This window comes from Podarcis erhardii (genome assembly GCF_964252035.2).
Source record: "Podarcis erhardii genome assembly, chromosome: 2".
NCBI classification, from domain to species: Eukaryota; Metazoa; Chordata; class Lepidosauria; order Squamata; family Lacertidae; genus Podarcis; species Podarcis erhardii.
This window is the reverse complement of record NC_138498.1, coordinates 61,985,652-62,008,973: the sequence shown is the minus strand read 5'-3', so window position 1 is coordinate 62,008,973 and position 23,322 is coordinate 61,985,652. Positions and strand designations below refer to the sequence as shown.

At 40.2% G+C, this 23,322-nt stretch overlaps 1 protein-coding gene across 3 annotated transcripts; it reads left to right on the top strand.

Moving 5' to 3' along the window:
* Positions 1-1,216: 1,216 nt before the first annotated feature.
* Positions 1,217-15,192, top strand: CLK4 (CDC like kinase 4). 3 transcript variants are annotated; one of them, XM_081851462.1, is made up of 14 exons: positions 1,248-1,337; positions 4,414-6,437; positions 6,849-7,000; positions 8,211-8,430; positions 9,557-9,644; positions 10,012-10,078; positions 10,635-10,751; positions 10,850-11,016; positions 11,117-11,211; positions 11,860-11,989; positions 12,251-12,333; positions 13,575-13,654; positions 14,666-14,753; positions 14,835-15,192. In XM_081851462.1, the coding sequence occupies exons 3-14, from the start codon at positions 6,849-6,851 to the stop codon at positions 14,973-14,975; spliced, it is 1,428 nt and encodes a 475-aa protein (XP_081707588.1). In that variant the 5' UTR covers positions 1,248-1,337; positions 4,414-6,437; the 3' UTR covers positions 14,976-15,192. The 3 variants fall into 3 exon arrangements, with proteins under 3 accessions (XP_081707589.1, XP_081707587.1, XP_081707588.1); XM_081851463.1 differs by lacking the exon at positions 4,414-6,437 and having other exon boundaries at positions 1,217-1,337; positions 8,214-8,430; XM_081851461.1 differs by lacking the exon at positions 4,414-6,437 and having other exon boundaries at positions 1,217-1,337.
* The last annotated feature ends 8,130 nt before the right edge of the window (positions 15,193-23,322 follow it).

Here is a 23,322-nt window from a genome sequence, read left to right as displayed (position 1 = left end):
ACCAGAACCACAGAAGAGTCTGAGCCCTAAGAAAAGCCACAACTCCACAGACATTTTTTTCCCAAGCCCAAGCATGCAAGGTAATGGGAAAGCACAACACATTATTATTTACTAATATCTTAAGGATTGTTCCAACTTTAGCTCGGGGAAATCAATATAGCCATTACTGAACATGTGTAGATGCCTAATAAGCCTGCTGTAATAGCTCACATACTTTATATTATGCATTATTATGTTCAGCTTGTTATTGATGTACCATATTATTAGCAGTATGTTAATTTCACCCGTGACCACCTCCAGCCTAGATATACCGGTAAATCTAATTTCATATGTGAATGCAAAACTCAATTTCCCTATCCTCTACGCAAAATAACCTCCCAAACCGAGTATTCCTCCAAACATTCAAAAGTTCACTTCCAATCACTTATTTTTCCCCAGTCGTGCAATCTTGAACAGCACTCACTAGGTAGCTAAGTCCCCATTAGATCACTAGGGCTTACACCCGAGGAAGAGTGCGTAAAATCGGGCTGCAACTGCGAGCACAGCAGACGGGTGAGTTGGGAAAGAGGAGCTTGCTGCTCCTGACGTCCAGGGCAAGCATGTTTGCTCAGACGTAGGTCCTACTAGATTCAGTGGCGCTTACTTACTCCCAAGTAAGCAAAGCTGTTATCATACACCACCATCACTCGTCTAGCCAACTTCTGTCTGTCCTTCCAGCAGAAGTCCCGCTGTGGGCGGGGCCTCAGCTGGAATGAAAACGCCGAACCTACATTCCCCGCGCCAATCCCTCTTTATATAGAGATAGGAAATTATAGAGGAGAAAATCCCATTGTCAGGAGACAGTTTTCAGGTTGCATTTCATGCTGTTTCGAATTCACAGGGCTGGAGTGCAGAACCTCGCAAGATCTTAAAGAAGCGTGTCTCCTTCCCCGCCACTTCAAACAACAGCAAAACCCCAAAAGGTAGCATCAGAAACAGAGGACCCCCCCCTTTCAAAAGTTGGGAATGTAAGAGCCCTGAGGTCAAAGGCTTCCACAAGCAAGACCCGCGCACAGGAGAAGCGCTCTCTATTTTTGCAGCTGCTTTCTGCTGCAGCTGCTGCTACAAACCAGAAACAAAAAGCGTCGTTCACAGCCCACGTAGAAGTCGGATATTGTTTGCGTGTGTGTGCGCGCGCGCGCCTCTATATATTATAAATCTACGCATCAGCACGTGTGACGCAACCCCGCAATGACGGGCGTGGCGAGGGAGAAGGCGAGGGAGAGGGAGGAAGCCGCCATTTTGTTTGTTTGCGGACGGAAGAAGAGACATTTATCCTTCGCAGCTCGCCGTTAAGCGTAAGTGGCGGAGGGACGGGAAGCGGCCCGTTTCTCTCTCTCTCTCTCTCTCCCTCTCTCGTTAGGCCTTTTGTAGGGGCGGGAAACCAGGTCCTTGTTTTGCTATGTGGGGCTTCAATCCCTCTCACACATCCCCCCCCCCAGTCGTTGGGATATAGAGAGTAGGAGGATGCAAGGTAGGGAATAATTTTTTACGCGTTAAAAGGGGTTTTTTTTTTTTTTTTTTTAAAGACCTCGCTTGGAGGGGCGGATTTGAGCTTCGGAGACGGAGGCCTCCTGCACTTCCTAACATGTAAACCTTTCCCTCACCCCCTGGACTTGTGCAGCCTGAGGTAGTTGGGGGGGGGAGTAGTAGGTGGGGGGCAGGGCCGGATTTAGGTTTGATGAGGCCCTAAGCTACTGAAGGTAATGGGGCCCTTTATATGTCCAGCTATCCTCTGTCAACAACAAATTGTCGCTGTTTTTTGTGTTGAATATATGCTATATGGTAATTTATGGACCTAGTAGGTATCTAAAGCCATTTGCACATAACAAAATATGTGATATTTTAGGGAGCAGGCTAGCAGGTGGGGCCCATTACTTACATCATAGGAGCCTACACAACACAAAACACTGTTGCTGTATGTAGGTTTTATTTTATTTGTTTTTTATCTTATATTTTGGAAATGTACATCCAGTTTAAATTTTTGGGCGGCCCCCAAGAGAGTGGGGCCCTAAGCTATAGCTTGTGTAGCTTATACATAAATCTGGCACTGGGCAGGGGGGAAGGACCCTTAAGCAGGAGAGCCTGAGGTCCCTCTCCTGATGAAATGTCAGCTCTCCTTGAATTGGGGACAGCGGTCTCTTCTGTGCAGTAGGATGGAAGCGTGGCAAAGCCCAGCATTTCTAGTTTTAGAATTAAGCCCTACCACGAAGAAGCAACACTTCTTATAGCTAATGCATATTTTACACAGACAGCCTTGATGGAAGCATTGGGTTCAGGGTGCACACAGAATAAAACACCCAATTAGTTTTGGAATAGAAAGCATTTTTTTTTCCATAAACGTTGACGGACGTGACAGTTCAATCCGAGTGTTTAAACATGTGGAGCTTCCCGTTAGAACTTATTTTAAAACATCCTGGAAGTGCAAACGAATAACTTTCTGACTATGGGAGAATACCTTTCATCACCAAGTGATCGTGGGCGCAGAAATGTAGGCTTGGGGGTGGTGTCATTTTGCAGGCCATCTAGTCTATCCTCCTGCTTCATGCAGGAAATTGAGTCCCAGAGCATTCTCAGTTGATAGCTGCATAGGTTATGTCTCAATCCATTTGGGATTAGTGGAGATACCTTTCAGATCCAGTGTTGGCTCCAGGCTTGAGAACGGTCCTCTTTTCACTTTAGAACTTCACCTACCGATTTTGAAACAGTCCTCCAAGAAGTTGGAGAATTGGTAGCTTTCTTGACACCGCAGATATTCCAGGGTTGATGGGCTTATTGCCATCTGCTTCACACTCTTCTCGTGCCATTTTGAGTAACCCCAACAGCTCTTCCCTCCCCAACTCAATGTAAGCTGAAATGGCTATTTAAATGAGAGTCCAATTAACCAAAATACAGGAGCTCAAATAAAAGTGTCAGTCAAAATTTTTCATCCTGGTGGGAATGAAAATTTGGTTACTCAGGTAAACAGCAGAGGGTAGGGAAGTGAAGTCGACCACATGAACAGGGATTGTTTTTTGTCTTTAAAGTATGCCCCCCCCTTTTTTTAGTATGTCCCACTTTTTAGAACAGGTTGGGGAGCTATATTGGATGGAATATTATACTCCAGTAATATTTTGATACGTATTTAATTAATGTCCTGCCTGGATGTTTTAATCATGGAAATCTGACACAAATTATGATTGAGTTTAATTTGTTTGTGTTCATAACTGTTTGCTGAAGCCTTGAGCGCTCTGGCTATGAGAGGACCTATTTTATTTAAATATTTTTATGGTGCTTTCAGTCCCAAAATGCTTGAACTTTTCAGGTTTTATATAGATCTGTAATATAACATTGAGAGCTAACAGATGATGAAATGTTATCCAGCAAGGTGGGATTTAAGTTACACAGCTAACCTTCAAATGACTAATGCACAGTGAAACCTTAAAGCATATACCGTATTTTTCGCTCCATAAGACACACTTTTCCTACTAAAAAGTAAGGGGAAATGTGTGTGCGTCTTATGGAGCGAATGCAGGCGGGAGAAGCGGCTCTTGCTGACTTTTCGGTGAGGTGGGAGAAGGGACCGTCCCACCTTCCGGCTCATTGGAAAGCCAGCAAGAGCCGCACCGAGCGTGTCTGCCGCTCTTGCTGGCTTTTTGGTGAGGTGGGAGAAGGGACTGACAGGCTTACTGTAATTCAAGCAAAGGGAGAGCCGTTTACACGTGTGTAAGCGGCTCTTACTCTGCTTGCTTTACAATGAGCCGGAAGGAGGGGCAGAGGGCAGCCCCTTCCACCCCTCCCCCCAGCTGACTATACCAGTAATTCAAGCAAAGGGAGAGCGGCTTACAGGGCTTCTGCCCTGGTGTCTCCTCCTCCTCCTCTTTTGTTCCGGTTCCAGCAAGGCAAGGCAGCTGCCCACCACAGGCGTGCACAAATGTGAGCTCTCCCTTCCCTCCCTCTTCCAACTTCAATAAAATATTGGGGGGGAGCAGGTAAGCCCCACCTCACATACCGCAATTCAGCCTTGTAGTTCAACAACATCTGGGGACCCACAGGTTGAGAACTGCTGCGGTCTCAAGACAAAGTGCATGCACACTATATGAATAACAATGCCCATCAACATGGGGAGGGGACTCCCTCAAATATTTAATGGGGGGCGAAGGCACCTAGGCCTCTAGGAGTTGGCTGCTATGCCTAAGACAATTCAAGAAAGTGATGCGTATGCTATAATATCAATAAACTTTTAGGGTGATACGGTAATTTTTTTTATACAGACTGTATGTTGGCTATGTTTACTGTGATGCCATTAGTTAAAGGTATGGTCAGCACTCAGTGGTAAACATTGGAGAAACCGTACATTACTGACAGTTTGTACATCACTGTATTTTCTTGCAGAAAACCTCCCCCATTCTGATAAGGATGATAAAGCAGAAAAGACTAGCATATAAGATTCCTTTTAAACTAGAGGTAGTAAAATATGCTAAGGAGCATGGAAACAGAGCAGCGGAGAGACATTTTGGGTCACCTCCAACTGAAAAAATGATAAGAGAGTGGAGGAAACAGGAGGATCAGCTGCAAAAAGCAGATAAAAGTAAGCACACTTTTCGTGGAAATGCTGCAAAGAGGCCACAGTTGGACGTGACCATGAAAGAATGGATCAAAAATCACCGGAAGAATGGCTTCGCAGTCTCTACAAAAATGATAATATATGAAGCCAAACGCATTGCTGTAGAGAAAGGCATTCACGATTTTACTGGATCACCATCATGGTGCTACAGATTTATGAAGCAATGTGGCCTTGCTATGTGCACCAAAACTAGAATTGCACAAAAAATGCCAGAAGAATACGAATCTAAGATTCTGTCTTTTCATAAATTTGTAATTGATGCTAGGAAGAGAAATGGATTTGAAATTGGCCAGATTTGGAATATGGATGAAGTCCCGCTAATCTTTGGTGTGCCATCTAATAGGACTGTTGATCTGAAAGATACCAAAACTATCGCCGTGAAAACCTCAGGACATGAGAAAACCTATTGCACAGTTGTGTTGTCTTGCTGTGCAGACGGCACCAAATTGCCACCCATGTTAATTTTCAAAAGGAAAACATTTCCAGAAGAAGTGATTCCACGAGGAATTGTTGTACATGTTCATGAGAAAGGATGGATGGACGAAAATGGAATGAGAGTATGGGTTGAAAAAGTGTGGTCCAAACGTCCTGGAGGGCTTTTGGAAAAACCTGCCTTATTAGTACTTGACCAGTTTAGAGCACATATTAGCGAAATTACAAAAAAGTGCTTTAAAGAAGTGAAGACTCATCTAGCTGTAATTCCTGGAGGTCTTACCAGCCAGTTGCAACCTCTCGACGTTTCCATCAACAAGCCATTTAAGGTCTTTATGCGAAAAGAACAGAACAAATGGATGGCTGCTGGTAATCATGATCTGACACCTACTGGACGAATGAAGGGGCCCACTGTCACTCAAGTTTGTGAATGGGTGAAAACATCGTGGCACTCAGTGAAGGAGGAAATCATTATACAGTCATTCAAAAAATGTGGCATTAGCAATGCTTTGGATGGAAACGAAGATGGTATTTTATATGAAGATAGCGAAGAAAGTGATGTCAGTGATTGTGAGCAACTGAGCTTCATAAATTCTGACTGTAGCACTGATGAGTTCTTAGGGTTCAAAGAAGACTAGAAAAGTACCCGAACCTTAAAGTCTCTCTTCATTTGTTAATGACAGTGATGATGGTTCTTAATGCCACTGTTGACTGCTGTTCGCTTTATTTACATGGTTGTAATATGATTCTGATATACCGGTTGTTTATTAAATAGTTTAGTACAACATTTGATTCAGAATATTTTTTTTCTTGTTTTCCTCCTCTAAAAACTAGGTGCGTCTTATGGAGCGAAAAATATGGTAACTTGATTCTTAAGAGGAAATTAGTGTGGGAGGGTAGTTTCACAACCAATTTGACACATATATAGTATATCAATCAAATTTAACAATGGATGAAGAAAATAGGTTTTCATCTATAAGTATTTCTATTCATAAAACATAATGGGGTATGATATGCAGTTCCATTTCTTAAATACTCTTGGTTCTATCCTCTAAGTAAATATTTCTAGTCCTTGCGATTGCAAAGTTTGAAATACACTAATCTTGATTGTTTTGTACAGTGGTACCTCTGGTTGCGAACGGGATCCGTTCCGGAGCCCCGTTTCCAACATGAGCAGAACGCAACGCACGTCTGCACGTGCATGGGTTGCGATTCGCCGCTTATGCACATGCACATGGTGTCATTTTGCGCGTCTGCGCATGTGCGAGTGGTGAAACCTGGAAGTAACCCTTTCCGGTACTTCTGGGTCGTCGTGGGACGTATCTTGAAAGAATGTACCATGAAGCGGACATAACAAGAGGTATGACTGTATATTCGTTGGTCTTGCCTTATGAGATAGATAATGTAACCTAGGTCCAAGTGAAACAAGGGCAGGGATACCAGAGCAACAAGATGGGGCAGCTGAAAATAGTCTGTATTGATGATATAGTCTCACCCCACACTTGTTTTATTTCTTCACATTTTCAATTGTAAATGCCTTTCACAGACTAAAGTTATTTCACAACCCAATCTTTGTATGTTCGCTCAGAAGCCCATTCCACTGTGTACTGTGGGACTTACTCCCAAGTAAGTGTGCACAGGTGTGTGCTATCTAGGCGTTAGCCCTGTTTAACATCTAAATAAACATGTGCAGGAGGGGGTTGTTAATCTCTCATCTTTATTTTCTCATTGAAATGTAACCTTTTTGCTTTGGTGTATTTTCCTGTGTTAGATGAAGCACTCAAAGCCAACGCAGTGCTCTGGGCAGGGTGAAAGAAGGAGCTGGGATGAAGAAAAGAGCACACATAGCCAAAAGCGCAAGCGGAAGTCACATAGCAGTGAAAGAGAAGGCAGATGCTATAAATCACTTAAAAGTGCCAACAGGTAAATGACTCTTGACTTAATGATCATCTAATGATCATCTAACTAGATGTAACTTAAATCTTTTATTGATTTACATTTGTCGTTTTTAAGTTTTCATATTGCAGTTACAATCAGAGTTTTTCACTGGTAGTTCACTTAAAAATGAATAATAGTTGCTGTGATGTTATTCATTATTACTTTCATCTTGAGTATGGAAAGGAGCAAAAGCTTTTAAAGCACTATTTAAGAAGGTAATTGTGGTCCAGATTGCTTTCAGATATATCTGTGTGCACACACATATTTGTAGTTATGTGTATATGTAGACAGTACCGTATTAATACATCAGTATATACATATAGATGAAATGTGATTCATTTCTAATCCATGCTTTCTGTATGGGCCTATGGCCGTAATAAATATTGTTGTAATCCATGCTTTCTCCCTCCGTGCTTTCTGCCTGAAATTGCTGCAGCCATCTCTCTTGCTCACTGATTTGTCTGATCTATCTCCCTCCCCCAGTGATTTCTGCCCACCAGCAAAACACAAATAAGGAAGTGGGCAGACTCTCCTTTGGTTATCTGATTCAGCTATTTGTGTAGTGAGGTTTTGATATAATACTTTGTGTTTGGATAAGTTGAGATTTTGGAGAAAGTGTTCCAATAGTGTGACCTTTATATTTACTGATATAAATAAAAGTCCAATTTGACTCCGACTTGTTTTCTGTACTGCTTTGTATGGGTTTCTGAAATCAGGCCCTTTGAATTGGTAGTTATTTTGCTCTAGTCCTTCACTATTCACCTAGCTCTTGACTGTTGTTAGTTTTGAATGTAACTTCATGAGATTTAGTGTTATCAGCAAGTGAGATAGAGCAAGGCTGATGAATAATAAAGCTGTCCTGAGAAAGCAGTCATTGCCTTTGAAGAAGAGGCAGTTTATGACTTTCTTGTGAATCCAAGTGATGCATTGAATTAGTGATTTTCCTTTTGGGAGCACTCCATACTTGCACAAGTTATTTAAATGCAGGTTTTCATATTGTTGCAATGTACATGGGAAAGTTTACTAGACTTTCTTGAAAATCTAGCAGGAAGGGTGTAATTCTTGTGATGAGCTCAAGATAATAAGTGTCTTAGTATACTTTTAATTTATTTACATTTTGATGGTGGGTAGGTTTATCTTTCAACAAGATTTTTTTTTAAAAAAAGTTGAAAAAATAATTTTTATTTGTTTTCAGCAGCTACTTGGAAGATAGATCCATAACTAAGAGAGACCGTCATGACCGAAGATATGTTGAGGAGTATATAAATGACTTCCGTGATGTAGATGACTATAAGCATTGCAGAGAGTATGAAAAGAGTCGCCAACATCATTTTAGCAAATCCTCTGGTCAAAGTGGGAAAAGTAGTCATAAAAGAAAGCATAAGAAACATGACCCCCATGACAGCTTGTATTCGGTATGCATACTTTAAAAATGTATTAACAATGTATTAGTGTTTTAAGTTTCTTCACGGAGTATCAGATTCTCTGAGTATCAATATTTAAAAAGTTTCAGTTACCCGAGCTACAATTAAACCTGGGTTCTCTTAATCTGCTGTAAATATATACATAGCATGTATTCAGACATTTGAAAATGTTTACATAGTGAGTGGTGCCAACCACATGAGTTTTTGTCTGAAGCTTTCAAAAACTTGAACGATTTCTTAGTTGAGCTGGTAGAGAGAAGCAGTCAAGTGCTGTTCTCATTTGAATGAGTTTTATATCCTTTTGAAGCCACTCTTTCCATCCCATCTCCAAAGACACAGAAGGTATTAATTTACATGGAATTAGGCTGTGAAAAAAGTCTAATGAATTCAGCATGTTTCTATTCAGTAGTTTAGTTCAGTCCCATGCAAATTTTGATCATTCACTGATCTTTCAGAAAGCATTCCCTCTACCAATTAGCAAGGAAAGGAGTTTGGATTTTCCAGAAACAGTATGACACTGCTGATGTCTACATTCAAATTTAGGATTATTATGGTTTAAATAGTATTTGTACTTCTGAATCAATACACTCAGAATATTAGATTGTAGACTGCATTTCATGAAATATGAATATTTTCCCTTTAGCTTTTTGAAATATGGAAGAAAAAAATTAATTGCTTTGAAGTTCTGCTTTTTAAATAATAATTATTATTTTAAAATACTTTGCTAGATATTCAAGGAGATCAGACCTAGTTATTTCAAAAAAGTAGACACAAATGACAAAATCTTTTCAAATAGCAAAAGTAAATATTTACATTGCAAATTTAAATTTTAGTCTTCAATTAATCCATAATTTGAGAACAAAATTGTGTTGTGTTTCTGTTGTCTTACTACTCTTAAATATTTATCTGAAAATCTGTTCCTTGCCATGTTTTTCTTCTGTAACATAAACTGTGCCCTGTGAATTTCTGGGGACTGAATTTGAAATTGCTCCTGCCAACTGTTCGTGGCCTGGTGCGTAACTGAATGCCTGAATATCCCCGCTGAATGAATTGCGTATTCTACCCTGAATTCACTCTGATATATTGATTGGCTGGACGATCTTGGTGCCGTTTCCAGAAGAGTCACCGAAGGAAAAGATCCAGGAGTGTAGAGGATGAGGAGGGTCACCTGATCTGTCAAAGTGGAGACGTACTAAGAGCAAGATGTATAGAATATTTTTCAACCCTTTTTTTAAAAAATCAGCAAAAAATCTGTTTAGACTAGTATGTTAGAAGGAGTAGTAGGGGTGGGGGGATAAAAAAATCTTCATTGCCCTCTCTTGTCTTTTCTTTTGTCTTTTGTCTTATTTTACATTTCTTTTCATTTCTGTATTCTTAAATATTGCTATTCAATGCTACAATAGTAAATGCAGCTTAAGTTTAGACTGATAGCTAGATAGCTGTTTCATGACACCTATCCAATAAAATAATGCTTTCAAAGGCAAACACTAAGTTAATGTTTTTACTACGACATGCTTAACAATGTTAATATTTGTTCAGCTACTTCAATAAAAGCTTTGGTTTATTTTTTAGATGAAATTATTTCAACTTTAGGGGAAGGTGCTTTTGGAAAAGTAGTAGAATGCATTGATCATCACATGTAAGTATGCAATGTTTTCAATAGTATCTCTGAAACAATGTTTTCCATCTGAAGGTAGAAATCCAATGTACATGCTATCCAATGTACATGAAGTTTTGTGAGACTTAAGAACAGAAAATTAGACAATAATATTTCTGTAATACAGTATTTTGAAATAAATAACAGGTGCATTTCAACAAACACACCATCCCCAGTAAGAAGCAGTTCTCCCCACCAACAGCTGTTTTTTCAACTCTCCTTGTGGGCATCTGGGTGCACCTGGCTTTAATTTGTGTAATGCAACTTTCAATCATACTTGGGCTAACAGTAGAAGTTATTTAATTCTTAACATTAATAATTAGATGCTCACTGCAGTTGCTATGTTCTTCTGTGAACATGTACAACAAATAAAACTGATGATAACACAAAGTTGTTAGCTTTTTTTGTCTCAAAAATAAGTGTTATAATAAGTGTAAAATAACCATGATTTACCAATGCATCCAGTCTACAGTAGAATGCTTGACACTTGGTTGAAAATGGGCACATTTAATTGACAGTATTTTACTTTACTCCATAGGAAAGGGATGCATGTAGCTATAAAAATTGTGAAAAGTGTTGGTAGATACCGAGAAGCAGCTCGTTCAGAAATTCAGGTATTGGAGCACTTAAATGCCTTGGATCCTGGCAGTAGATTGTAAGTATAAACTAGAATGAAAGCATTATTTTAAACAGTATTCAATTACCAATTGTTTTTATTTAGTTATTGTTCTGGTTGCTTTCTTTTTTTTCTAGCTGTTGTGTACAGATGCTGGAATCGTTTGAACATCATGGCCATGTTTGCATTGTATTTGAGCTGCTGGGACTCAGTACTTATGACTTTATTAAAGAAAATAGCTTTTTGCCTTTTCCTATTGAACTTATTAGGAAGATGGCTTATCAGATTTGTCATTCTATAAACTGTAAGTACGTTTTAAATTTTAAAGAATTTTTCCATAACCTAAAATTATAGGCATTGATTTGAGTTTTGCGTTCCTACTTTCTCTCTCTTTTTTTTGGCAGTCTTGCATCACAATAAGTTGACTCATACAGATCTGAAACCTGAAAATATTTTATTTGTAGAATCTGATTATATAGTAAAGTATAATTCTAAAATGGTAAGTTCACTTGCTTTAAGACTTCTTCCCAGTGGGCTGTTTCTACTTTTTATGGTCAACCATGCCATATACAATTTCTAAGTTTTGCTCGCATCAAGCAGCCTTTACCATAACACAAGATGTATTCAAGTGCATATTCAGGTATTCTACTTAAGTACTTTGTGGCTGCTAAGACCAAAATCTATTGATAAATGATAGTAAAGGCCTTGAACAGAAGATCAGTCATTTTTTCACATTTATGTGAAGATGCAGCAGATGTGCTGATGACAAAGCAAACCAGTACTTGTACTACTAATTGTTATGTTGATGTGATTTCTCACAAGGCTTATCGATATAGTATAGTTAAGGAACTGTGAAACTATGGATTTGGATTTCCTATGTAAAAATTAGTTCACCTAGGTTAGCTGTTGTATCATTGCTCTTAATATGAAAAGCATGGCTTGTTAAACTACATTTGCCTTAGGTAAGTATAGAGGCTTCCCCCACTCCCAAATAGGAAGAAGGAGATTTTGCCAATTCCATGTGCATGAACAGTAGACCCAGAACGGAGTAAATCTGCAGAAAGCATGATTTGTTAAGTCTTTGTGTTAACAACGAGATTCAACTTCTTTTTAAAAAATAATGATGTTCATTTTGACTTTGTTACAGAGGCGGGATGAACGGACACTGAAAAATACAGATATTAAAATTGTAGACTTTGGAAGTGCAACATATGACAATGAACATCATAGCACTTTAGTGTCTACAAGGCACTACAGAGCACCTGAAGTTATATTAGGTTAGTAGAGAATTTTCCTGGAAATGTAACAATTCTAGGAAACATATTTAAATAATATTTATATAATTTAAGCATTTGAAAAATTACTTTTAATATTCATGTATAATATTACTGCTTAGTTGTGTTCCATAAAAGTGGAGGAAAATAGTAAATCTAAGAATGGTGGGTGGTTTATGAAATAACCTCAAGATTGTTCAGGAGATGGCTTTCTAGTCTGGATTGAATTTTCAACTAACTAATGTTTTGTGAATTGTGTTATAGCCCTTGGGTGGTCCCAACCCTGTGATGTCTGGAGCATAGGATGCATTCTGATTGAATATTACCTTGGTTTTACAGTCTTTCAGGTATGTGTATGTCATTTTTATTTAGAACTTTTCACTTGAGTTGCAGTTCAAAATCTGGTTTAAAATTAATGCTTTCATTTGATTTTTGGCATTTCTACAAGTATGTAGAGTTGAAATGCTCGAAATGTTAAATGTACCCTAGTCCTGCAAATGTTTCATAACACAATAACATTTAAAGACTTTGGCTGAGATTGTTTGGAGAACAAAGTTACTTTGTAAAATGTGTGGAAAGAGTTTGAGCTGCATGCATTAGAGCCACTCAGCTGACGGTAAGGTCTCCACCTGCAGATCAGGGAAGGAAGTTTTCAGCTCTTACCCCAGGGTCTCCCTTAAATCCTCCCTTGACAGTCCCCAAACCCTCTGGAGCAGATTTAGGGTGGGCTATGAAGTCAGAAGGGTACAATCGCCAAAAATTGCACCCCTTTCTGTTCGGTTTAAGGAATCTGTACCATTAACTGAGTGTCACTGTTGGATACAATCCAATATATTTATGGTATACTTGTCGATAACATCTTTGGAGGGACTGCACACTTTTTGGTGTAATGTAGATCTGAAACTGCTGCACATTACTGGGGCTTCTATCGTGCTTATGCCAGAATTCTATCTGTTACCAATTTTTATTGGCCAGAACAAGGATATGCTATTCAAGGACCTGCTGTTATTTCTGTTGGTCATTGCTAGACAAACAGTTGCTCAGCAGTAGAAGTTTCTGAACACTTGGGACTTACTGTGTGTATTAGAAATGTCTGGTTGGTGGTGACAGCAGAAAAACTGACACATTAAGAGACAAGGAAAAACCACAGCCTTTTTATGCCACTTGTTGGATATTTATTACATCTGCTTCTAACAACAGCCTGCAAAAAACACAGTTTCAGTTAATTTCAGTTATTTGGGAAGTTTAATGTTTTTCTGGCCTCATTTGAGACTTAATTACAAATTTCAATTCTCTGTATGATCTTGATTATACCAGTTCTTTTTTCTGTTTTCTTTATTCTGTATTCCTTGGTTTGTTTCCTTCTGGTGTTCCGTAAAGCTGAAAACCTGAGCGGTGGGTGGGAATGTTATACTTATAAGATTAACAAGACTGAGTTAGAGGGGGGAAACAACGCCTCTATACTACTGTATAACTTTTTAAAATCATGTTTATGGGCAAAGTATATTTTGATTCTAACTTGAGCAGTTGGTAATGTGACAAAGAATAAATATTGCATACATTCTATTCCTGCCCCTCCCCTTTCCAGACACATGACAGTAAGGAACATCTGGCAATGATGGAGAGGATACTAGGACCTTTACCCACACACATGATTAAAAAATCAAGGTAAATTTATTTTAAATTGTATAAATGTTCTATACAAGTGGTTAAAAATATGCTTTGTTTTCTGTTTTTGTAAACTACTTAAGCATGAAGTTATAATTGTATATGCCACTTACACATTCTGCAGTTAAGAAATTAAACTGAACAAAAATTTCCATTTCATTGACTGTTGGAATTCTTACATGATTTTATGATTGTTATTACATGAAAATGCTAAGAACAACAGGAGACACCAGTAGTTATTATGAAACAAGGGGAGTTGGTCTGTCCAATTGAAATTTATCACTTCAATCCTGTTGAGCTACAACATATATAATGGATCTGAATATGTACTCTGGGCTCTCCCTCTGTTTCTCCCCTGTATTTGAAATTCGCAGTTGATTTTAGCAGCAGCTGTTTAATTTCATTGTTTGACTTGTAGAGACCAAAGTGGTAGGGAAGCTCTCCCCCCCGCCCCCACTGCTCTATATTGAGATGCTGCTGTAGGATTTCTAGACCTTCCTCTTGGCTTCCTGGGGAGGAGAAACAGCAGAATAAGACCAAGCACAGAAGGGTGATGGGGAAGTGAGGAAATATGCTTAAGAGATGAAAGAGCACAGGGGAGCTTAGGTAAGAGACTTGCAAGGATGGACACCCATTCTTTGAAGCTTGCATTTAAGCTGCTAGATTTAAGACTGATATCCTATGTACACAGTGGAATACATCCACTGATCTCAGGGGGACCTGCTTCCAAGGACACGTGAGGTAGCAGTGGCCACAAAGCTGACAGTGGTCAGATTGTTCAGAGGAAGAACTTTTGGAACCTTAGAAACTATTGTCGGGAAAAGATCTGATGAAGATTATACCTGTCAGGATGTGTAAAGGAAGTGGCCCAGAGCTCACAGAAATGGTGAGAGAAAGGAATCAAAGAGAATCAGCTGGAAATTAAAAATATCTCAAGGACAAGGGGAAGAAGGCTGCACTTCAACAACTAAAAAAGAAAGGATATATTTCATGCAGCTTTTTTGTATACAGGAAACGTTACTTCCACCATGACCAGTTGGACTGGGATGAACATAGTTCTGCAGGTCGCTATGTTAGGAGGCGGTGTAAACCACTAAAGGTAAGAGAGCACTATTTTCTTCCCTCTACTTGATTCTGGAATCCAAAGAGATGTATCTAAAGTTTCTTTCTCTTTTTCCAGGAATTCATGCACTGTCATGATAAAGACCATAAAAATCTTTTTGACCTTATTCGTAGGATGTTGGAGTATGACCCTGTCAAGAGAATTACTCTAGATGAAGCCCTGGAGCATCATTTTTTTGACCCTTTGAAAAATAGATAAACTCATTTGATCTATCTTCCTCCAAAGAGACGATAAGAGTGTGTCAGTTAACAACATAATGTGAGAAGATGTAAATAATAAATTATTTTTTCAATTTATTTTGTAAATATTACCATAAATTTTTTGTATCGATGCTGTGGCTCTCTTGTTGAACAGTTGTGGTATTACTGATCATGGATACATTAAGGTACACATTAAATTTTTTCATTTTCTACAAGTGATTGCACTTTTTTGAATTGATATTTTGAAGACTGTAACATGGTTAAACATTGTTGGACCATTTTAGTACCGAGTGTTTTTGGGACTGAAGTCAGTGTTTGGGAAAGGTCCTTTTTTAGGCTCAATGTTTCCTTAAATTGTTGTGTTTAGGCAGGTTTAAAATTTTATTAACCTTTTAAAATACTACAGTATTTGAAATGAGATCTAGTTTGATTGCCTGCCTGCCATTTTATTTTTCAGAATATATTTACCAGCCATTTTAATTAATGAGTGCATTGTTTCCTCATTTTTATTAAGTTGATTTGTAAAATCTACTTTATTTCATTTGGGAGGGGAGATATTAAAGACAGTTGAAAAGTAAAAGCATTGTATTAATTGGGTGAAATCCAGTGTTGTTCATGTGTGAGCATTCACACTTCCACTCATGTAATGGGACTTACCTTTTTTCTTCATGCCTACAGAATCAGCTCCACAGGAATCTGATCCTCTGGAGCAGATTTGGTGGGGTCAGCTGCAAGGGGGGGGGGGGGAGTCCAGTTGTGCAAGCAAAATTTCACTTGTCCACTGTTGGATTTCACCAGTTATCCTTATGAATGTGATTGTTTATGGTAGGCAGATTGTGCTCTTGGTGCTTGAATATTGGGGGTGTGGATAAAAAGCCATGCTTTACCTTTGCCAAAAATTGCTATATAATTCTACTTCCTGGTCTGCTAAAGAGACCAGAAATTGCAGCTAGCGATATTATTCACATTTTCATTATCAACTTTAAAGTAGCATGTGTCTCAGCATTGAATCTTTTAATATTATATTTAAGGTCTGTTACAGCATTTGGATTTATGTAATGAGCCTTGTAACATGATGTTTAACATCCTGTATAGTAACTTCAATCCAAGGAAAAGTAATAATAAATGTACTTACTACATGTATAGCCTGTTCTTCACCAAGATCAGTGTACATAGGATTCTTCTTATTCTCACAACAGTCCTGTGTGGTAGGATAGTCTGAGAGATGGTAACTAGCACTCAGTGATGTTAACAAAAGAAAATGTCAGGGAATGTGTATTGTCGCAATCCAGATAGGGTTAGCAAATCAGCCAATTGCCCAGTCAAATGATATTATTTGGTTGTCATTGTGTAGGTGACAGCTTGGTATATGACTTGTAGCAAGAATAAGAAGTGAGGGGTTCTTTTCTCCAACTGTGCAGACGTCAGGGGGCAAACCTAGAAGCACAGGAATACATCTCCTGCTGCCCACCTGCTGTAATTACAATAATCTCCAACTAAAGAGGAAGATGGGATGCAGGTGGCGCTGTGGGTAAAACCTCAGCGCCTAGGACTTGCCGATTGTCAGGTCGGCGGTTCGAATCCCCGCGGCGGGGTGCGCTCCCGTTGCTCGGTCCCAGCGCCTGCCAACCTAGCAGTTCGGAAGCACCCCCGGGTGCAAGTAGATAAATAGGGACCGCTTACTAGCGGGAAGGTAAACGGCGTTTCCGTGTGCTGCGCTGGCTCGCCAGATGCAGCTTGTCACACTGGCCACGTGACCCGGAAGTGTCTGTGGACAGCGCTGGCTCCCAGCCTATAGAGTGAGATGAGTGCACAACCCTAGAGTCTGGCAAGACTGGCCCGAACGGGCAGCTTTACCTTTAAAGAGGAAGACAAGTAGTCATCCCTGGGCAAAGGTCAATACCTATCAGTTAGTGGCTCCTCCTTGCTGCAGGAACCAGCGAGTACACCTTTTGTTGATCTATCCAAGCTCCAGTGAGGAGTTAGTAGTGTTTGAAAATACTGAAAGTACTATGTGGAGTAAAGTACAAAAGATACTGCTGCAAATGAGACAATGCATTTTGGAAAGTTATGAAAAGCTAAAACCTAATTAGATTTTTAAAATACTTGATGGATTAATTAGCCTTTTAAAAAACTGGTCAAATGTCCAATTGTAGCAAATTGATACAAGCTTCATATGTAGGGGGTGAAAGAAGATGCCCCTGAGTGGAAGTGCCTTTAAATACAAATGGGAAATGAGGCTGCCTGTGCTGTCCTACTACATATTATTAGAAGCACAGGTGAGTTGGGTTTAAATGAAACGTAAACTAGTGGCAATGAAGCAGGCTTGCACAGTTGCATTCAGAGAACAAAACTTTCTTGCTCCTGCTTCAGATAAATGAAATAAGGAAACCAAATACAGAAGCCCTCAGAAGGGGTTCAAATGGTTTTCATTTTGATAAGAATGTTTCCAAGCGAAATGGTGAAAGGAGCAGAATTCATGAGCACGAGAAGCTAGCAATGGTAAGTAAGCCAAGTTCTTTCATATTTAGAAATGGTTATGATACTGAAGTAGGATAGCTGGTCTGTCTTTGTAGGTTGGTAGTTTACATTTTAATCTGAGGTGGGGGTGTGGTATTTCATCCTGGTAAACATAGCATAACATTTAAATTTACTTAAGAGCCCAGAGCAAAGGAACATGTATTCTTCCAGATGTTGGGTTTCAGCTCTCATCAACCTCATCCAGCTTGGTCAGTGGTCAGGAATGATGGGAGTTCTCAGTTAACATCATCCGGAATATGATCCACAGGTTCCCTGGATTAGATGATCAGTCACTGGAAATGTACCATGCCTTTTTGTTAACTGATCTATATAGAGCCTGATGGGGGGATCCCCATATTTACAAATTTAGTCATTTACAAACATAATTTGAGGGATCATTTAGGTGGAAGTATATTGCAAGTAAAAAGGTTAGGACTATTACAGACTAAAAGTAAAAATATCCTGAGATTATTTTGTATCCATTTATTCACTAAAGTCTATTTGGAAATGCTCTCCTTTTTGAATTTGTCGGGTGTGTCTGCATGGAAAACAACATTGTAAGTGTTTGGGGTTTTTTTTAGATTAAACTGAATTACTAATACAGTGGTACCTTGGGTTACATACACTTCAGGTTACAGACTCCGCTAACCCAGAAATAGTACCTCGGGTTAAGAACTTTGCTTCAGGATGAGAACAGAAATTGTGCTGCAGCGGCGCGGCAGCAGCTGCAGGAGGCCCCATTAGCTAAAGTGGTGCTTCAGGTTAAGAACAGTTTCGGGTTAAGTACGGACTTCCAGAATGAATTAAGTACTTAACCCGAGGTACCACTGTACACATTTTAATTGGAAGTGCTTGAAGTAGGCGTGTATTGGGTGTTAGAAGAGTGGTAGTATCTCTGGTGGGTGACACAACATGCGCCTTCTGGGATAATTTGCCCACCTTTGGCCCCTACCCTGTGCTCAAGTCTCCATGTGTGACAGTAATGCCCCCTGAGAAACAGCTTTGACAGGCCGGCTAAACTAGATGAGGGTAGCCAATGGGTCTCAAACTCTTGGTGAGGTAGAGACTTCCCCTGCATGCAAAGACAGGCTCTGGTGGATTGAGCAGATGAGACCAATAGTGGGTCCAACGGTCAAGAAGACAGTTTCTGTGTGTGCCGTAGAGGGAAGTGAGGGGCAGATGGGGCTTGTTAACCTGGGAAGGTAGCCCATCTAGGAGAAGGAAAACACTGATCTTAAACCTTCACTGCCTTGTGGGACATCTTTGGGAGAAGAAAAGGCTATGGAGTAAACCCTACACAAATCCAGAGTGAAGTCCCTAAAATGGTTGGATAGTGCCTTGTATGCCTCCTGAGAACTACAGCCAAGCTGGTGCCAAATGTTTTGCTCTGTTTTATTTTGGGCCACATCAGCAAGGCCGGGGTGTGGGGGCCTTGTGTGGACAGCCCAGGACTTCTATACACACTGCCCAGGTTTGTGCCCTGGAAAGATCACTTCGGAGCTGCTAACGCAGCCATTTGACTTCACCCCTGGAGGCGCACTGTCTCTAGAGACAGATGGATACCAACAATAGCTTGAAGTGGACATGACAAGCGTCTTGTTGTAAAAATGGATATCAACAGTCCAGTTTGGCAGTTTTCTATTTAAATATATTTATGTTTGTAGTATTAACTCTCTCAGAAATGGAGGGTAGGGGGTAGAGTTATAAGAATATTTGTTTAGGAGTAGAGAATAAAAGACGATTTTTCTCAAGACATTTTGAACGTATTTGCAATTTGGACATTCTTTTTCCATTAGGTGGCACTATATGCTAGTACTTAAAACACAATAAATTCTGAACTGTTGCATTATTTTGCTTTCCATTTCCAGCCTTTCCTCTGAGGAGCTCAGGGTAGTGTACATACGGTCCTTCCACTTAACAGCTTACCTTGCAAAACCTCGTGAGGCAGGTTAGACTGAGAGGTGGTGACTGGCCCAAGGTCACCTTGTAAGGTTTATGACTGAGGATTTGAACCCTGGTCTCCCAAATCCAACACACCCTAACCATTATATACAGGGTTTAGAACTGGGGCTAGCAGCCAACACAGAACCAGAGTTTTCTATTGCTATGTAGCCAGGATAGTAGTATATGTTAAGAGCTTCCATGCTGAGCTGCTGTCCGCAAGAGACTTAGGCCCCATCTCTACTATCCATTTGAAGCAGTACCATCCCTTCCCCCAAACAGTGGTTTCTTAAAGGTGCTGAGAATTGTTAGAAGGCCCCATATTCCCCTCACAGAACCATAATTTAATCCTTCTTCCCAGGAAACTCTGGGAAGTGTAGTTCTCTGAGGGGAATAAGAGTATCCTAACAAGTCTCAGCACCCTTAACAAACCACAGTATGATGCAGCTTAAGCACAGATGGGACCAAAGGTGCTAGAGTCTCACAATCTGCTTGAATGCCATTTCCTTTGTTTTTCTTTCCTTGAGTAGCCCACATAAAATAACGGGAAAATCCATAATTTCTGCATTGTGGTAACTGGGCAACTGCATGCTTCCCTTTCTTCCCCTCCCCAACAAAATGTACCAGTAAAGCCATGCATCTCTTCAGATTGAACCTGAAGTAGAATGAATGAGTTGCTCTGGAATATTGTTTTCAAGAGGGGTAGCTGTAGTAGTGTCTTATAGGAAAAACAATGAAAGAATTTCTACCTTAAAGACTTAACAGATTTATTGTCAGCACAAGGTTTCATGGATTACAGTGCATTCCATCAGATTCATGAATTGAATCTTACCCTGAGTTGCATTACAAAAATATGTGTTTGGAGTGGGAGTGGGGATTGCAAACTTGAACAGTGAGGTCAAAAGGAAAGGAAATGCAGAAAGTACAGGTGGTGATAACTGTGCTATTGACACTGACCATACACACAAAACCAACAAAAAAACCAAACATTGACGAAGAACCTGTGGCAATACATAAGTTGTTAGACTCCACATTCTATAAGCTCCACAGGTTCCCTATCCATGGTGTAATGGGTAATGTTAAAACAGCTTGGTTTGGCTCCCCCTTCAAGCTACCTGAAGAGTTCCCTGCATGTTTGTAGATTATCTCAAAACACTTTTTTGTGTGTGCCATGAACAAGTCAGATGAAGATGCACATTGCGAAAGAGAATCCCTTTCTTTCTCTCCCCCTCCCCTCCCCTCCCCTCCCATCTTGGGGTTGGAGAATGGGATCTTTGGCATTTCCGAATTGTGTAACAGGAAATAAACCCACAAATTAGAAGATGTTATGGGGACTTTGTGAATTAAAATGGTTAGGCTTACCTGGGAATGTTATCAAAGCACATTTAGATTTAAGGAATTTCCAGATGTTTGCTTTCGACTGTGCTTGTAGTGCCAAACCAGGAAATGAAACAGGAAGTACCTCATAAAAGTGGTTCTTGTTATGTTGGTGGACTGTTGCTACCATTACTGGTTTTGGATGGCACTTGCTATTTCCTTCCTCTGGCTTGATCCTGCCAATACTTTTTGTAGTAGAGGGCATCAACACGAACCAGTTAACCTACAGAGAATCACAATCTTAGCAAAAGACAGTAGATTAGAATTGCTACAACTCTGCACAGGTTGAACAGCTGCAGAATTAAAAGTATAACAGTTGAATGTGGTTTTATATTGTTTTTAGTTTCATTTTACATTACAGTCAAACCTTGGTTGTCAAGCATAATCCATTCTGGAAGCCTGTTTAGCTTCCAAAATGTTGGCTTCTGATTAGCTGCAGGAGCTTCCTGCACTCAGTGGAAGCCACGTCGGACGTTCAGCTTCTGGAAAACGTTAGAAAATTGGAGCATTTACTTCCAGGTTTTCAGTGTTCGGGAGCAGAAACGTTCCACAACAGAGGCGTTTGGGGACCGAGGTTTGACTGTATTTGTTTTTTAGACTGTAAGCCGCCTAGAGATGAAAAGTCGGCCATCATTCATTTGATGGTTTTTCTGCCACAACAATATTTACAGAATAGGTGCATGTTCTTAGTAGCCTGGACAGAGCTGATCAGGAACATGCTCTAAGAACAGAGGGAGAACTTGTTTTTCTAAGAACACTTGGTTTGCCCTTAGGCACAGAGATTTGATTATGTCAATGTCCCATGAAGCACAATCCTAAGTATTTTTATTCAAAAGCAAGCATCAGAATTTAATGGGGCTTACTTCCAATTAAATGTACACCTTATTTATTTTTAATATGTTTAATTTATTTATTTTTAACATGTTGGCTTTCAGAGATTACTCTTCCCAAGCAGGAAGCCAATATTACAGTTCTGAAACATGAAAAAAACGATAACCAACTGTTGCTGGCATCTGTCTGTCTCAAGATACAATCTGTGTGCCTCTGGGGGGTGAACTCAAACTGCTGTGTTAGCAGCACTGAAGTGACCTCCCCTGGGCAGTGTGTGTGGTAGTCCTGGGCTGCCCAGATGACAAGATCCCCCTCTCGGCCTCACTGATGTAGGCTAAAGGAAAGCAGAGCAATATGTTTGGCACCAGCATGGCTGTAGGAATGCTGTATGGAGACGTACAAGGCACTATCCAACCGTCTTAGGGACTTCACTCTGAATTTGTGCAGGGTTTACTCCTTCATCTTTTCTTTTCCCCAAGATATCCTGCAAGACAGCAGAGGTTTAGAATCAGAGTTTTCCTTCTAGATGGGCTACCTTCCCAGGGATGGGGTGTATAAACAACTAAGATACCCAAAAAGATTATAACATCAGTTGTTAAACTCATCAGAAAAACAGCATCAACAGGTTTCTGAAAAGCAGCAAAGCAGACATCAAAACAGGAGCAGTTAAGTATAAAGCAAGTGCAACAGAACTTCCTCCCCTGCCCCATGCTCCCCAAATGTGCTCTGGGTCCCCCCCAATCTTCTGGAGCAGATTTGGGTGTTGTGCAATGGCGTGCAGGAAAAGGAGACGGGGGAAGTTCTGTCATGCTCATGGCAGTTCTTCAGCACACAATGATTTAATTGGTTGCAACCCAGAGTGACTGGCCCAAGACCACCCAGTAAACTTCAAGATTGAGTGGGAGTTTCTTCTCAGTTGTAGCAGAACACCCTAACCACTGCACCACCCTAACTCACAGGGACAGCTTATTGTTACTGAAGTAATCAGGATTCAGCTTGCTAGAACTTGTCTTTGCCATGTTGTTTTACCAGATAGGAGCAACCTCAACCATTTAGCAGGCCCAACTTTCTCATTTAGTAGTGGACATGGATCGTAGGACCACACAGAGAACAGGATTATTTTTCAAACGAAAGCTGCAATCCTATCCACACATTAAGGAATACAGCCCATTGAAAACAGTGGGACTTGCTTCTGAGAAAACATGTGGGCAATTATGAGCCAGATTCCCAGCTTGTCCTTATTTTATTATGATCTGCTCTGAAAAGATTGGTGGTGCTCACTTCTTTTTCAGTCTAAACTGTCCTGGAATATAGCCGTTTGGAAATTGCAGAGTTTATTTTAAAGTTCCCTGTTTTATTTTCAGAACTCCTTAATTCTGGGAAACAGTCGCCACAGATACTGAATCTGTTCTAGGGAAGGGAATTAGCTCAATGTGTAAGGGCCATGGTTCTGCCACTGGGGGTTGCTGGGTTGTGGTGACCCATGGCATGGCCTTTTTGGTGGTGGTTCCCTGTTTGCTAAATCCCTTGCCTAATGATGTATTTCAGTCTCGCTTGCTATTGGCTTTTGGGATAAATGTTAAAACATTCCTGTTTACCCAAGCATCTGATGGTTGAAAGTTAGTTGTACTGGTTTAGTATTTATGTGTTTACCACTCTGGACCCACTTTGGGGAA